The sequence below is a fragment of the Thamnophis sirtalis genome, unplaced genomic scaffold (assembly GCF_051295495.1).
Source record: "Thamnophis sirtalis isolate CommonGarterSnake01/CBP01778 unplaced genomic scaffold, rThaSir2_p1.2 scaffold_3, whole genome shotgun sequence".
Lineage (NCBI taxonomy): Eukaryota > Metazoa > Chordata > Lepidosauria > Squamata > Natricidae > Thamnophis > Thamnophis sirtalis.
The window spans coordinates 10,436,253-10,454,153 of record NW_028261383.1 but is presented as its reverse complement, the minus strand read 5'-3'; the positions used below and the strand labels follow the sequence as shown (position 1 = coordinate 10,454,153).

General features: G+C 41.5%; 1 protein-coding gene across 1 annotated transcript; it reads left to right on the top strand.

Moving 5' to 3' along the window:
• Positions 1–1,100: 1,100 nt before the first annotated feature.
• Positions 1,101–15,340, top strand: LOC106553149 (vomeronasal type-2 receptor 26-like). Its single transcript, XM_014071590.2, has 3 exons — positions 1,101–1,358; positions 12,169–12,295; positions 14,430–15,340. The coding sequence occupies exons 1-3, from the start codon at positions 1,197–1,199 to the stop codon at positions 15,338–15,340; spliced, it is 1,200 nt and encodes a 399-aa protein (XP_013927065.2). The 5' UTR covers positions 1,101–1,196.
• The last annotated feature ends 2,561 nt before the right edge of the window (positions 15,341–17,901 follow it).

The following is a 17,901-nucleotide window of genomic DNA, read 5'->3' as shown; positions in this document are numbered from 1 at the left end:
CCCACAAGGGACACTGAGTACATGAGTATTCTCAGGAGATTCAAACCAAGGGAGCAAGATGGAAATGCAAAGAAACATAGAAAGAGATCATACCCTTTCATTTGAGGGTATACAGGAGCTAATAATTCAGTATAATTCTTCACATAGTTTCCTTCTTCACGTAGCTTTTCTTCTGATCTGTTACAGATACAGACAATTCCACACAATCTATTCATACATTCAGTGATAAATTCCCAAGGAGTGACTGGACTGTTAGAAAGCCATTTCATAAGACCTAGGAAGGTAGAGAGATGCCTTATCAGAACCAGGAACATTTTTGGGGCTAAGATACAGTCTTTGGTTTACAAATTGTCCTAGTTGTTTCAGTTCTAATAGAATAACAGAGTTGGGGGGAAAATCTTTGAAGTCTTCTAGTCCAACCCTCTGCTCAGGCAGGAAGCCCCACATTATTTCAGAGAAATGGTTGTCCAATCTATTCTTTAAAACTTTCAGAGTTTTTTTAACAGATTAACAGAGTTGGAAGGTCATCTAGTCCAACCCCCACCCAAGCAGGAGTTCCTATACCATTTCTGACAGATGGCAGTCCAGTCTCTTCTTGAAAGCTCCCAATGATGAAGCTTCCACAAGTTCCGAAGGCAACTTCTGTTCCATTGGTTGATTGTTCTCACTGTCAGAAAATTTCTCTTTATTTCCAGGTTGAATCTCCCCTTGATCAGTTTCTATCCACTATTCCTTGTCTGGCCTTCAGGTGCTTTGGATTTTAAGTTGACTCCCTCTTCTTGGTGGCAGCCCCTGAGATATTGGAACATTGCTATTATGTCATCCCTAATCCTTCTCTTCTTTAAACTAGACATACTCATTTCCAGCAATTGTTCTTTGTATGTTTTAGCCTCCAGTCCCTTAATCATCTTTGTTGCTCTTCTCTGCACTCTTTCTAGAGTCTTAGAGTCTACAATTCTATTTTAATTCAGTGATGCAGAAATGTGGAATTAATCAGAGATCCTTAATTCAGGAACATTACTTTTCCTCAATGCAGAATGATGACAAAATGTGCATATATTTTCAGGGAAGGAGATGTGATGTACTGGAAAATTCTGTCCTTCCTTTTTGCCATTCAGGAGATCAACAAAGATCCCCAGCTCTTACCCAACATCACTCTGGGATACAATCTCCAAGACAACTTTAGAAACAGACGAATGACTTTAGATGGTCTCTTGGACCTGCTGTCAACTGGAGAGGCCAATGTTCCCAACTACAGTTGTGGAAGGAAGAAAGACATGCTGGTTCTCCTGGAAGAGGCTGATTCTGACATATCCATCCACATTGCTGCTTTATTGGGCATATACAAAATAGCACAGGTATGTGAGTGGAAGGATAGTTTACTGTTTTCCTCATATGAGACTTTCACTCAGAAATGTCCACAAATGTTGGGTATTTATGGACTCAGATTTCTAAAGTCAAAACATATACATATAATATCAGAGTTGGAAGGGAACTTGGTGGTCCTCTCTACTCAAACCACCTGCTAGAGCAGAAAATCCTATACCATTTCAGATCAATGGTTGTCCAATCTCTTTTTGAAAGCCTCCAGTGATGGCGCACCCACAACTTCTGAAGTCAAATTGTTCTACTGGTGGAATGTTCTCACTGTTAGGTTGCTTGAACCTTAGTTCTCGGTTGCTTTTCTCCTTAATTAGTTTCCATCAGTTGTTTGATTTCAGTCCGTTGTTTGATGTTGATTGATTGATTGATTACATGCCTTTAATTGTTTTTTTTAATCCTGATGACTACACGTCTAGATTTTCTCAATGCCAATCTATTCCTAACCTAATCTTTTAGGTCCTCCAACAATGTACTCATTGATGCTGCATCTGAGACCATCCACCTTGCTGCTAGTCATTGTCTTCTTCTATTTCTTTTCATCCATCTTTCCCAGCATTAGAGCCCTAAAGAAACTGGAGGGAAGAGATGTAATGTCTAAGGGGAGTGAGCTGAGAATCAGGGTTCATCAAGAGCAATCAAGTTGCCTTCAGAAGTTGTGTGTGCTCCATCACTGGAGGCTTTCAAAAAGAGACTGGACAACATTTATTTGAAATGGTATAAGGTCTCCTGCTCACTTCTCATAAGAGGAGGTGTCCAGTGCAAGATATCAGGAAGCGAAGCTATGTTTATTCCATGCTAGTTCTCTATAAGAATCTGAACTACTAATAGTCAAGGCAAACTGGCGGTAGATAAGAATTCGATTGAATTCAAGGAGGGCTGAATTTATTATAGATCGTTTGTGGGCATGAAGTAACTTGAGACTGGTTACATGCTTGACTCCTTCCTTGGGCTCAGCCTGGTCATCTCCTACAAGAGAGTTGGATTTCCTCTCAATTTTAGCCCTCATAATGTCTATCGATGAGATGCTTTATAAAAAGCCTGTAGTGATGGAGCACCCACAACTTCTTTTTTCTTGTTTCAAGGTTTTTATTTTCTACTACAAATTTTCACATATTATATAAACAAAGCATTGTCTGGATCCTTTCTTTTACATGCTCTCATTTACATAATCCATTTTATATCATAATTCTGTTTCCATTTTCAGCCAAATTATTCTCTTCCATTATTTTTCCTAATGTTTTCATAATTTTTGTTATTTTTATACTTATTTTTCTTATTAGATAAACAATATCTTCAATTGCCCCTTCAAAGTTATACCAAATTATCATTTCATGTTTCCTCTGTTGATCTATTTTACTATAAACAACATATATCCTCTAATTAAATTTTAACATAGAGAGCATTTCTTTCATTTTTTTCCACAATTAACAATATACTATAATTTCTTTATTTCTTAATTAGTTACATAATATTAACAATCTTACTACTATTTCCTTTAGTCTACTAATGTAACTCTTTTTTCCTTTCTTCCTCTTTTAACCATTTTCTCTTGGTCTCTCAAGAATTCCACGTCTAATCATTTTTCTTCTTCTCCCCCTTTCTCCTAACTTCTTCTTTTTCTTTTTCCTGTTTTTATGGTTATTGTATCTTTTCTTCAGAGTATTTAATTTTATTATTCTGGTAATTTTCTCCAGTTTCCCTGTGCTCCTCCCTTCTTTGCTGTTTGGTGGTTTCTTTTGGGGGATCTTCCCCCTTGTCTGCTTTTCCTTTGTTACTGAAACGGTATAGGGTTTCCTGCCTAGGCAGGGGGTTGGACTAGAAGACCTCCAAGGTCCCTTCCAACTCTGCTATTGTATTGTATTGTATTATATTGTATTGTACTATAAATCCCAGTGAAATCATCTATCTGCATTTTATTTTCAATCCTTCTTTCTTCCATATTGTCTTCCTGTTCCTCATTTGTGCCCTCTGTCAGCATTCCAAGTATCATGTAGAATTAAATCAGAGTCCAAGGCAAAACGATCCTTAAAGTTCCAGTTTAATAAAGCAGACATCTTAGCACATCTGCGTTAATCCCAATTCTGGAAATTACATCAGAATTCCACCCAAGTTCATGTTCTTGTCCCCACACCCACAATCCATCACATGGTCCAATCTTCTTCTTCCACGCTGGCATCCACACCCAGCTGCTTCCGGTCAGGTGTAAAAGTGCGGAGACAAACGATGACCTTGGTCTTCTAGGAAAGAATGTTAATAATACATTCCACAATGTATTCTACTCCTGTCTGTTCCCCCCTTCCATCAACTATACTAATGAAACAGCATAATGAAATAAGAGAAAGTGTGGCAGGGCAAAATTCTAAAAGGAATATAATTGCAGGCCTGACACCCTCTTTTACCCCCTCTTCTCCTATTTCTTGCTCTGTATGCTCCCTCTGGTTTTCTTTTTTTTTTACCAATTAATATTTCACACACTTTTCAGCATCCCAAATAATTAATTCATCATACATCCAAATCTCCATAATACAAATTTAACTATTTTAACAGATTTTTAAATTTTGGGGTTATACCACATTTAATTACAAATTTAGGGTCTTCTAAGTTCTATTGCTCAATTTTAGCATTAGTCCAGTCCAAGGTGGTGGTTTTTTCACTTCCACAGCTATAAACAGTTGCAGCCAAATAATGTTACAAAAACAGATACTCCTTAAAGATTCTCACAGTTTCAAAGTATATTTTCCTGTAGCCAAGGTCACACTTCATAGCTGCACTCTTGCTTGCTTTCTTTCACTAGCTGATGTAGTACTTTCTTCTTGCCAATATATGGCTCTTTCCAATCCACAATACAATCCAACAGCTGATTGTCAATAGCTGTCAAAAGCGCTTTAAATCCACAAAAAATATAATAAAATAAGGAGAAAAGGAACATCTCCCTGGGCTCTTCCTTTTTATGAGTTAATTTCTTCACTTCCAAACTGCAGAAGACAAAAATCCTCTTAGTGTTTTAACCTCCGCTACCTCCTTTTTCTTCAATAAAATTCCCCAAAAGCCAGTTAGCCTCTGATTCAGCTCTGGGATCCTTTTTAAGATCGAAATCAGATTTTCTTTTTACCTGTGAGTTGACTAATCACTCACCTGGTTTCAACAGTCCGTTCCAACACCACTCCTGCACAGATAGCTTACTCTGGATGCTCCAGCTTTGCAGCAGTCATTTAGTTATGGGCGCTGCCCTCAGCTGCCAGTTTGAAGAGCTTTTCTCTGACCTACTGAGGAACTGCTGGTTCCTCTTGGTCATCCAAGATGTCTCTTCTTCTTCCCCATCCCTCCAGTCTGAAGACCTCCCGACAACAGTTTGTCCAGCTGGATTTTCATATGGCTCACCAGAGCCTGCTATTTTTCCAACTGGTCTTTCCGTAACGCTTCCGGTTTCTCATGAGCACCCACAACTTCTGAAGGCAAGTCGTTCCACTGGTTTATTATTCTCACTGTCAAGAAATTTTTCCTTAGTTTTGGGTTGCTTCTCTCCTTGATTAGATTCCACACATTGCTTCTTGTCTTGCCTTCTGGTGTTGTACTGTCCCATTGTGTCCATCAAGCTAGTCTGGAGTCATCCAGTCATTATCTGAGCTCTAATGCTACTTTTTCAGTACTATATCATTAGGCGTCATTCTTCTGTTTTCTATTTCAGATCAGCTACACTTTTACTTCACCATCCATGAATGATAAAACTCAGTTTCCTTTTTTCTCCCGGACCGTCCCCAAAGAAGGTGCCCAATACTTGGGTATTATTAAATTGCTTCAATACTTTCGGTGGACGTTCACGGGACTCTTGGCTGCAGACACTGATAATGGAGAACATTTCATTAGGACTTTCCCTGCTGTGCTGGCACAGAATGGCATTTGTGTTGTTTTTGCACAACCCACCTTACTGAATGGCAAGAATTTCGACTATCTGATTTCTGTTTTCCACAAATGGAGGCAAATCAACGTGTTTGTTTACTATGCAGAGTTTACATCTTTCCTAACTGGAATATTTATTACCGATTATATATTTAAGCTCTTGAGAAAACGTGTTCTAGGGAAAGTCTGGATCACAACAGCTTTATGGGACCTCACTATGGAGATAATATATAGTGATTTCCCTTTCCTATATACCCACAGTATTTTTTCTTTCCTTATCCAGACAAAGAAAAGGACCAGATATGATGGTTTTAAATATTTCTACCATCTTATGGAACAGCTCACACATAAACATTTTCACTGTTCATATGCAAAGTCTACCTTGTCTGTGAAAGGCCGGACAAGGTGTTCAGAGAAAGAGAACTTGGAGATTCTGCCTCAGGAGAAGATTGAGAGGATCTTCTCACTAGACAATTCCTTAACTTACAATGCCATCTGGACAGTGGCCCGTGCCTTACATGAGGCCTATTCCTCTCAATCCCTCAGGACAATAATGGCCAGAAAAGATAGGTTAGAAATTCAAAAGCTTCAGCCGTGGCAGGTATTCCCTTCCCCATCTCATTAAAAAGGGTGAAATAAATGGGTTGAACCCAGGGGTGAAATCCACTTACCTTTGCTACTGATTTGGTAGCAATGGGAGCATGCACGCGCGTGCATTCCCACATGCACAGGACCTTCCATGCATGCGCAAAATCTTCCGTACATGCGCAGAATCTTCCGTATATGCGCAGAGTGTCAAAATAACATCCGGGTGGGTGGGCAGAGCCTGCTACCAAGTGTACCTGCAAAGGTAAACCAACAGCAAGGGGGGAATCTGCTGTGCCATGTGATTTAGAATAGCTGGAAAGCAGGAACTCCTGCTTTCTAGCTAATATAAATTGCACAGCATAGCAGATCGTCAGTAGCATTTTTTTTTACTAGCAGTTCAACTGAACCGCTGGCATCTTTACTAGCAGTTCAGGCAAACCGGTCCGAACCGATAGCATTTCACCCCTGGTTGAACCTGACAGGTTTGGCTCCAAGATGGGTTTTCTAAAAGGCAGTTGAACTTTCATGGGGGGGGGGGGTTTCCTTGGAAAATATTTTGCTTCTCATCCAAGAGAGTTCTTCAGTTCTGAAGGAGTTTTTTGGATGAGAAGCTAAATATTTTCCAAGGAAAAAATTGAGTAAGTCCGATTTTTCAAACCACCTTTTCAAACAAAAATTTTCATACAACACAAAAATAGTATTGTAATATTTTTTTTAATTTCAACATAACTACAATTTACAAATATAAATTGTAACTGTTGCCAAACATCAAAATTTTGATCACGTGACCATGAGGATGCTGCAACGGTTGCTAAGTGTGAAAATGGTCGCTAAGCGTGAAAAATGGTCATCACTCACTTTTTTCAATGCCATTGTAACTTTAGTCACTAAGCCCATTATACCACCTTTCTTGCCACAGTTCTTAAGTGAATAACTGCAGCTGGTATTTTGTATTTTGGATAGAATCTTTTTTTAAATAGCCTAAGACTATTTAAAAAAAAGAATCCACACAGAATAAATTGAAGTAAAACATTTCAAATTATTCTTTCTATGCACAATATATTTCAAAGTATTGTGCATAGAATTTTTAAACATGGTTTCACTTCAATTTATTTTGGATAGAACCTTTTTTTAAATAGTCTAAGACAATTTAAAAAAAGAATCCACACAGAATTTTTTAAAAATCCTATGCACAATAAATAAAATATTATTTTAAAATACATTTAAAAAATAAAAGAAAAAAAAACCCAGCTCATTTACCAGCAGGCACAAGTGAGCATTCCAAGTCAACCCAAAATGATGTAGATCAGTGGTTCCCACACTTGGCAACTTTAAGACTTGTGGACTTCAACTCCCAGAATTCTCCAACTAGCTCTTCTGGCTGGAGAACTCTGGGAGTTGAAGTCCACAAGTCTTAAAGTTGCCAAGTTTGGGAACCACTGATGTAGATGTTAATACAAAGAACTGAGCAAATTGAAATGGTGAAATTAGTGAGGGAAATATTTTTCAAAGAAACTTTGCCACCATTTTTTCTACACGAACAGACCTCCAACCTCTGTGCCCTCCCCTCTGGAAAATCCAGGAAGTAACACTCGCAACCTCTCTAGCCAAATGTTTCCTGCAGCTCTATGGTACTTGGTCATTTTTTCTTATAAAATGAGGTAAAAGGGGTGCGGGGGGTCCGTTTTGTTGCTTTAACGTTTTAATATCTTCAATGAAAGTACTGAGACACAGAGAGAGAGATTAGACAGGGTATCTTTTGTCTTGCCCCGGTTAGGATTTCTTAAGCAAATCCACTGGGCTTTCAACATGAAGCCAGAAAATCGGGACTTTTTAAAAACGGCCCGGGACACGGGACAAATTGTTATAAAGCATGATTGTCCTGCTGAAATCAGGACGTCTGGTCACCTTAACCTTGTTCCATCTCCTCTCTGTAGCTCCACCCTTTCCTGAAGAACCCCCAGATCTACAATAACACCATGGATGGAATGTATGCGGATGGAAATGGAAATTTGATGGCTGACTTTGACATCGTGAGCTGGTTGTGGTTTCCTAATAGGTCAGCCACCAGAGTGAAATTTGGAAATCTAGCAAGAAATAAATCTGCAAGTGTCAAATTCAGCATTAACAAGGAAGCCATTGTGTGGTCCAAATGGAACAATCAGGTAAAAAAATAACAGAATAACAGAGTTGGAAGAGACCTCGGAGATCTTTAGTACAACAGCTTGCTCAAGCAGGAGAGCATAGGTTATATCAGTGGTGGGTTTCAAATTTTTTTAGAACCTCTTCTGTAGGTGTGGCCTGCTTTGTGAGAGTGGCTTGCCGCCCATGTGACTGGGTGGGCATGGCCAACTTGTAAAATGTAGTGAAACTCACTTAACAATCTCTTGCTTAGCAACCAAAATGTTGGCTCAGAAACTCTGGCATTGAAGTGTGCAAGTCTTAAAGCTGTCAAGTTACAAGACCCTTGCACCCCTAACCCTTTAGAAAAAAAAACCCGGGATGTTCAAGCTTGACAGCTTTAAGACTTGAGGACTTCAACTCCCAAAATTCCTCCTCCAGTCATTTTGGCTCAAGAACTCTGGCATTTAAAGCACACAAGTCCTAAAACTGTCAAGTTACAAGACCCTTGCACTCCTAACCCTTTAGAAAAAAAAACCCACGGGTGTTCAAACTTGACAGCTTTAAGACTTGTGGACTTCAACTCCCAGAATTCCTCCTCTTGCTCTTCATCTTGATGATGTGCGGACAGGCGATGGGAGGGAGCTGGAACCGGTTCTAAACGGCACTGTAGATTTGTGGAACCTCTTCTATGGAGCCCCTCAAAGATTAGAACACTGCTATCATGTCACCCCTTATGCTTCTTTTCACTGGACTAGGCAAACAGAATTCCTGAAACTGTTCTTCATATGTTTTAGTCTTCAGCCCCCTGATCATCTTTGATATTCTTCTCTGCATTCTTTACAGAGTCTCAACATCTTTTTTTAATATAATGTTAGAAGACTGCTATCATATCACCCCTACTCTTTCTGATCTGTGTATATGCTTCTCCTGAAGACAATTAGATATTCTGGGATTCCGTTTTTAAAAACAGATTCCACAGCTTGTTTTGATTGACGCAATCGAAAGGCTTTTTTTATAATCGATGAAGCACATACTGTTAGATCAGGTAATGGAAAGGCACACAAGGCTAAAAGGCAATAACAGCTCTTTATTAAGTACGACAAGTAAGAACAATCCAGCGAAGGTTGAGTCTGACAGCAGCCCTTTTATAGGGAGCTGTCAGACCCTTTGACCAATGAGATTAACCTCTGTTCCCGCCAGAGGTGGAAATCACTATAGTTGAAGCAAGTATCTAACACATACTGTCTTCCTCTTACTAGTCTTTGGCTTCCTCAATTACGTAGCATGTATCAGCAATAATTGAAGTACATTAATATTCCTTTCATTCAGCATCAACAATGGGCAAGATGTTTTCTAGACTCTAAGGAGAAAATTTTCTGTCCCAAAGACACAGGGAGACATGACATAAGAATAAAAGGAAATGGAGGGAAGATTTAAGAGAAGTAAAACTGCATTTGTTCATTTGGATGCATATAGATTCAATAATACAATAATACAATAGCTGAGTTGGAAGGGACCTTGGAGGTCTTCTAGTCCAACCTCCTGCCTAAGCAGGAAACCCTATACCATTTCAGACAAATGACAATAAGTTAAAGCTGTGGTCAGAGATTTGCTAGAACAGATGCTGGAGAATTCCACTATTTCCATTTCTTTTCCGAATAGTCATGATATAGTTGTTCCAGATTAGCTCTGGCAATATTCCAGAAGTCAGTCCTCCAAATGGGAAGCAGTTGGCAAGCATAGGCCAACCCCAAAATAGGTCTACTTTGTCCAGAATACCACGACTGGAGTATCACAAATGCTTTCCAAGTTCAAGAATTACTTTCAAGAAAATTATTGGGCCAACCCTGGAATGGTCAGCATGATATTTTAAGGAGAAATGAATCTTCCAGAGTTTTCTAGAATATTGCATTTCTGGAATGGTTGATTTTGCTCAACCTAGCAATAGCACTCAAATTTATATATCACACCATTGTGCTTTACAGCACTCTCTGGGCAATTTACAATATCAGCATATTGCTCCCCAAAATCTAGGTCCTCATTTTATCAATCTTCGAAGGATGGACGTCTGAGTCAACCTCAGCCCCCCCCCCCCCCCCAGGATCGAACTCCTGACTGTGTGGCAGAGTTAGACTATAATACTGCATTCTAACCTCTGCTCCACCATGGCTGGTTTGTATTTTCAGGGGTGGGCAGCTGGGGGTTCACAGAGGTTTGGAAGAACTTCTAGCTAAGATTATGTGCAGTTCGGAGAATTCCCAAATCCCACTTCTGGCTGGCCCTGCCCACCCTTCCCCTCCCCTCCAAGGAGTCCCCATGAGGCCCGTTTTGGATGCAGATAAGTGCCAGGTGCATACAGAGGCTCAGGGAGAATGAAAAACGGGCCTACTAGAAGTTCAGGAAGACTGGAAACAGGCTCATTTCCAGACTCCAGAGGGCCTCCAGAGCCAGGGGAGGCCACCCCAAAAATAGGTCTACTTTGTCCAGAATACCACAACTGGAGTATCACAAATGCTTTCCAAGTTCAAGAATTACTTTCAAGAAAATTATTGGGCCAACCCTGGAATGGTCAGCATGATATTTTAAGGAGAAATGAATCTTCCAGAGTTTTCTAGAATATTGCATTTCTGGAATGGTTGATTTTGCTCAACCTAGCAATAGCACTCAAATTTATATATCACACCATTGTGCTTTACAGCACTCTCTGGGCAATTTACAACATCAGCATTTTGCTCCCCAAAATCTAGGTCCTCATTTTATCAATCTTCGAAGGATGGACGTCTGAGTCAACCTCAGCCCCCCCCCCCCCCCCGGATCGAATTCCTGACTGTGTGGCAGAGTTAGACTATAATACTGCATTCTAACCTCTGCTCCACCATGGCTGGTTTGTATTTTCAGGGGTGGACAGCTGGGGGTTCACAGAGGTTTGGAAGAACTTCTAGCTAAGATTATGTGCAGTTCGGAGAATTCCCAAATCCCACTTCTGGCTGGCCCTGCCCACCCTTCCCCTCCCCTCCAAGGAGTCCCCATGAGGCCCGTTTTGGATGCAGATAAGTGCCAGGTGCATACAGAGGCTCAGGGAGAATGAAAAACGGGCCTACTAGAAGTTCAGGAAGACTGGAAACAGGCTCATTTCCAGACTCCAGAGGGCCTCCAGAGCCAGGGGAGGCCACCCCAAAAATAGGTCTACTTTGTCCAGAATACCACAACTGGAGTATCACAAATGCTTTCCAAGTTCAAGAATTACTTTCAAGAAAATTATTGGGCCAACCCTGGAATGGTCAGCATGATATTTTAAGGAGAAATGAATCTTCCAGAGTTTTCTAGAATATTGCATTTCTGGAATGGTTGATTTTGCTCAACCTAGCAATAGCACTCAAATTTATATATCACACCATTGTGCTTTACAGCACTCTCTGGGCAATTTACAACATCAGCATTTTGCTCCCCAAAATCTAGGTCCTCATTTTATCAATCTTCGAAGGATGGACGTCTGAGTCAACCTCAGCCCCCCCCCCCCCCCCCCCCGGATCGAATTCCTGACTGTGTGGCAGAGTTAGACTATAATACTGCATTCTAACCTCTGCTCCACCATGGCTGGTTTGTATTTTCAGGGGTGGGCAGCTGGGGGTTCACAGAGGTTTGGAAGAACTTCTAGCTAAGATTATGTGCAGTTCGGAGAATTCCCAAATCCCACTTCTGGCTGGCCCTGCCCACCCTTCCCCTCCCCTCCAAGGAGTCCCCATGAGGCCCGTTTTGGATGCAGATAAGTGCCAGGTGCATACAGAGGCTCAGGGAGAATGAAAAACGGGCCTACTAGAAGTTCAGGAAGACTGGAAACAGGCTCATTTCCAGACTCCAGAGGGCCTTCAGAGCCTGGGGAAGCCGTTTTCACCCTCCTGGAGGCTTGAGGTAAGGCTCTGGAGCCCGGGGAGGGCAAAAGCACCACACACACACACACACACACACACACACACACACACACGGTGCAGGAGACTGACTAAGCCATGCCCATCATGGCCACGTCCACCCAGCAACTGGGCAGAGAACCCTTGCTAAAAAAAATTGAAGCCCACCCCTGCCTATTTTGTCAATCCCCTTCCAACTCTACGTCTCATTTCATAAGTGATCAGTTGTGCAGATGTTCTAAATGACAATTCTCTTCATTTTCAGCCCTGGCCATACTCTCGGTGTGTGGAGGCTTGTCAACCCGGATACTTCAAGGTGGTCCAGGAGGGAAAACCAAGTTGCTGTTATGACTGCATCCCCTGTGCAGAAGGGAGCATCTCCACTCAAGAAGGTGGGTGACTTAAGAGTCAAGGTAGACTTTGGGAAAGGAGCAAAAGTTCCTAGAGATCTTTTCTATGTAGCTTTTTTTTCATTGAGATATTTTTCCTCTCTTTTCTCCCTCTTCCTATATTAAACTTAATAATAACCTTTATTGTCATTGTACATATATACAACGAAATTGATTTAGCCTCTACTGGTGCAATCCATAACAAAAATACAAGACAACAGGAATGATATAGAAAATGATCCTTAAACTAGTACCGTATTTTTCGGAGTATAAGATACACCTTTTCCCCCCTAAAAGAGCGTGGAAATGTTGGTGCGTCTTATGCACCGAATACAGCCATTTTTGGCCTCCCGAAGCCCCTCCCCACGTCCCATTTTATGAAAAATGAAGGCTTTTTTGCCTTCCCTCAGCCCCCAGCAGCACTCTGAAAGCTTTAGCAGGGCGTTTTGCCTTGCCCCAGCCCTGCTGAAGCCTGCAGAGCATTGCTGGGAGCTGAGGAAAGGCAAAACCTTTTTTTCTTGCTTACCTCTTTGAAATCTTGGTGCATCTTACACATCGGTGCGTCTTATAGTCTGAAAAATATGGTAATTAGGTGGAAAACAGTCATATGTTTCCATGTATGCATGGAGTGATTGTAGTTGTATTTAGGAGTCTGACAGCCCATGGATAAAAGCTGTTTTTAAACCTGTTTGTCCGGCTTGCTATACTTCTGTGTCTTCTGCCTGAGGGTAATAGTGAGAAAAGACACGGAACAGGATGTGAACCATCCCTAAGTATCTTCCTTACTCTGCTGAAACAATGAGACCTGGCAATGTCATCCAGTGGTGTTAGGGGAAAACCAATGGTTTCTTGTACCGAATTAATCACTCTCTGTAGTACCTTCCTGTCCACAGCTGTTGAACCAATGTACCTGTTGTGGTCTGCCAGGGCAGCACAGCTGGCAGCAAATTCGGACAGTGAGGAGGTTGGGGAGGAACATGGGTCAGTCCTGGAGTCTGGGGAAGGCTCTGATGAGGGCTCTGTGTCAGAGGCAGAGAGAGGGCTAGAGCCGTATGCCAGTTATCAGCTGCCTTCAGAGTCAGACATCAGTGAGGCATACGAACAGCTGAATCCTGGTCCCAGGGTGCACATGCACAGAGTTGCCAGATGAAGGGAACAACTAAAGAGGAGGGGTCAACTTGAGAGTAAAGCCAGACAATAAATGGCCCCTCCCAGAGGAAATAAAAGAGGAGCGAAAGGGGAGTGGAGTTTGCAGGAGACAATTTGTTCGCTAATTTCTTAGTGACTCTCCAAGACTCCTTTCCAAGTTCTGCAAATATTGACCTGTCAGCTCTCCAAGCCAGATAAGGTTTGTGACCATAAATCCTCCTTTGAAAGACTTTGCTGTTGTGAATGAGCAGAATTCACTGTAAATTAATAAAAGTGTTAAGGGATAAGAAGTTTGTTTAATGCTCTTGGGAAGCCTCGGTCAGAACAGTACCATACTGTTACACAGTATGTCAGGATACTTTCTATCATAAACTGATAGAAAGAGGTCATCAGCCATTGTTCCACCTGATTTTTTCCACAGAAAATGAACTCTCTGTAATCACCAGGGACGTGTTGTTTTTCCAGGTGAGGTCTTGTCTAATGAGAACTCCCAAGAATTTAAAAGAGGAAAACCTCTCCATATAGCCCCACTTGATATACAGTGAGGAAGGCTCCTTTCTGTGCTTCTGGAAATCCAGCACCATCTCCTTTGTCTTGCTAGTGTTTAAATGTAGGTTGTTTTTTGAACACCATGTGGATAGCATCTAACTTCTCACCTTGTGTTCTCAACATTCCTTCAGAGAAGGAACAAGGCAGGAAAAGCCTCCAGAAAACAAGATTTCTTGGAAACAAAGCATGTCTTGCTTCAAACTCTGCCCGTTCTTCACCCAGCTACCCTTTCTCTCTTTATCAGCTTTGGCGACTTACTTGTGCAGGCAAGCACATACACCAATATGCACTCATAACTCCTCCTCTCCTCCTCTCCCATACAAACCGACACACAAAGTGTTAGGTTTGAGTTTTCTGTGTTCAAAATATGACTCCTGTACTATAAATTATAATTCCCACTATGTTCATGTATGGAAGATGTTACATTTGTCCTTTGCAGATGCAGACCACTGCAGCAAATGTCCAGAAGATCAACATCAGAACAAGAACCGAGATCAATGTATCCCCAAAATCATCACCTTCTTGTCATATCAGGAGAATTTGGGGGTCATCCTTACCTCCTTTGCCCTCTTCCTAATCTTGACCTCAAGTTTTGTTTTGGGAATCTTCAGTAAATACCGAGAAACTCCCATTATCAAGGCCAACAACCAGGATCTCTCCTATGTTCTCCTGGTCTCCCTACTGCTTTCTTTCTGCACTTCCTTCCTTTTCATTGGTCGGCCAAGGAGAGCCACTTGCCTTCTTCGACAAACAGTCTTCAGCATCATTTTCTCAGTTGCTGTCTCTTCTGTCTTGGCCAAAACAATCATGGTGGTGCTGGCCTTCCTAGCCACAAAGCCAGGGAACAGAGTGAGGAGATGGTTAGGGAAAAGTTTGGCCAATTCCATCCTCCTTTCCTGTTCTAGCATCCAGGTCATCCTTTCTTCCATCTGGTTAGGAGTATTTCCCCCGTTCCCTGATTCCGACATGCATTCACAGTCTGGGGAGATCATTCTGCAGTGCAATGAAGGCTCCACTGTTATGTTTTACATTGCTCTCACCTACATGGGCTTCCTGGCCACCATTTGTTTCATGGTGGCTTTCCTAGCTAGGAACCTCCCAGGGGCCTTCAACGAAGCCAAGTTGATCACTTTCAGCATGCTGGTCTTCTGCAGCGTCTGGATATCCTTTGTACCCACCTACTTGAGCACCAAGGGAAAGTATATGGTGGCCGTGCAGGTCTTCTCCATCTTGGCTTCCAGTGCTGGACTGCTGGGATGTATCTTCCTCCCCAAGTGCTACATTATTTTACTAAGACCAGATCTAAATACAAAAGAGAAGCTAATATTGAAAAATGAAATGGGAAACTGATTTTCTTAACAGTATAATTCCCATGAAAGTTTTAGTTCATTAATTATTTTTCAGTCTGTCTCTCTGGCTGCTTTTCTAGGTGATTATATATATAAAGGAATCCTTTACCGGAAAGCTGAACAATTACTATAGTATAACTTTATAATGTCTTAGTAAGATCACACTTGGAATAATGCATCCAGTTTTAGTTACCATGATATAAATAAGATGTTAAGACTCTAGAAATGCAGAGAAGAACAACAAATATGATTAGGGGACTGGAGGCTAAAACATGCAAAGAACTTTTTCAAGGATTGGGTATGTTTAGTTAAATGAAAAGAAGAACTAGGGAATGACATGATAGCAGCATTCCAATATTTATGGGGTTACCACAAAGAAGAGGGACTCAAGCTATTCTCCAAAGCATCTGATGGCAGGACAAGAAATAATGAATGGAAACTAAACAAAGAGAGAAGCAACTTAGAACTATGAAGAAATGTCCTGATTGTGAGAACAATTAATCAGTGGAACAGCTTGCCTCCAGACGTTTTCAGCAAAAAAAAAAATCTTGTGAATTCAAGTCCCACATTAGCCATGAAAGCCAGCTGCATGACCTTGGGCCAATCACACTCTCTCAGCCCACCTCACCTCACTAGATAGTTGTTGTGATGAAAACAGGAGGAAAGTGTGTTGGATAGGTGTGCCACGTTGAGTTATTTGTAAAAATAACAAAGGTGGCCTATAAATAAGTGAATAAACACACAAACCTGATTAGCTGGTATTGCAAAATCATTCATCTATATTCATCTTACCAAGCATTAACAATTTTCCTTATGATAATGATATACCTGGCATTTCCTTAGTTGCCATTTTTTGATTGTGAGAAACGAGAAATAAAAGGGTTGTTTCTCCTTATTGCACTTCACACACACATGCAATACTCCAGCACAATTTTTTGGCATTTGTTAGCAAGAGCCACTAGGGGGCTCCCTCTTCCAACCTCAGAAGTCCTGGCAGCCTGGTAGCTTCAGACTCTTGAAATTTTCCCAGAGCTTGTTGCAAAGAGGGAATATGGTGGGTTGGCCCCTTGGAGAGGGACAGGGATGAGATTCAGCCGGTTTGGACTGGTTTGGGTGAACCGAATGCTAATTTTACATATGGATTGCCGAACTGGTAGTTGCAAGGACTGGCTGGCCATGCCCACCCCTCCCCTGCCAGGAGTTTCCACAGGTGCTCATTTTGGATGCATGGCCCATGCAGAGGCTCTGGGAGGGCATAAAACTGGCTTCCTGGAAGTTCCAGAAGTCTGGAAAGGGCCTCTGGAGCCCGGGGAGGCCATTTTCCCCCTACCAGAGGCTCAAGTAAAGCCTCTGGAGCCTGAGAAAGGTGAAAACACACACACACACACACACACACACTGTGGTGCAGGAGATTGAGTAGGCCACACCCACCCAGCAACCGGGCAGAGAATCGGTTGCTAAAATTTTTGAATGCACCACTGGAGAGGAGGCCAGGAGCAGGAAATATGAGTCCGCATCCAGAGTTTGGCCTATCTCATTCAGCTTCAGTTTTGGGTCCTGGAAATCAAAGTCCACCCACAGGAGAATCTTGAAAGAAAGGAGACTTGGTTAGGAGATGAACCTCAAGTTCTTCTTCCAACGTGAGCAACAAGTGACCAAGAAAAAAAATAGGGACTTTTGGCTCAGAAGGAAGAAAATAAGAAAAGAGTATGAAAATCAGAAAGCTGTTGCGCAGCTGTTGTCTCAATGTGTGTTTGATAGTGCAGGAACTTACTGAAGTAGTATTTCCGCACTTTGGCAACATGAAGCATTGCTGGAGGGGAAATCTGGGAGTTGAAATCCACCCATCTTCAAGATGACAAGGTTGAGAAACACTGGACTGCTAGCTTAGTTCTAAATCCCGACCAGTTCCAAATTGCGTGCCAGCACTTTTAACTCAAGTGTCCAAGATGCCTGTCATGAGTAGACCAGACCAGGAAATCAACTCTGTAGGACAGTTAAAACTACTTTTATTAAGAGAGTTGCAAATCTGATTCTCCTCCACTATTTCCTGACAGTCGAACGACTTGCCTCCAGAAGTTGTGGGTGCTCCATCACTGGAGGCTTTTAAAATTTAAGGGACTGGACAGCCATCTGTCTGAAATGGTATAAGCAGGGATTTGGACTAGAAGACCTCTAAGGTCCCTTTCAACTCTGTTATTCTATGTTTCAAATGCAGCAAAATAATATTTGAAGTGTTGGCAGGGCATATCTGAGAGCAATACAACTTAGAGATTTCTCCCGTGCTCCAAAAGAGGAGAATAAATCTTTAAATAAAAGGTGGGGGCACAGAAACAGCTTTTTTCTAATATTATCCCTAATAAATGCAGAATCAAAAGACTCTCTTATACTCCATAAGAGCACCCCATTAACCATTCCATTTTGAAGTTGAAGCTAGGAAATATTTAATATTTCAATATTTAAAAGGTCTGAGTTGAGAAATATTTAATACATTGTTTTGTATTGTGTATTGACATTACACTACACTACACAGTACAAAAGAATTTCTCCTATAGTAAAACA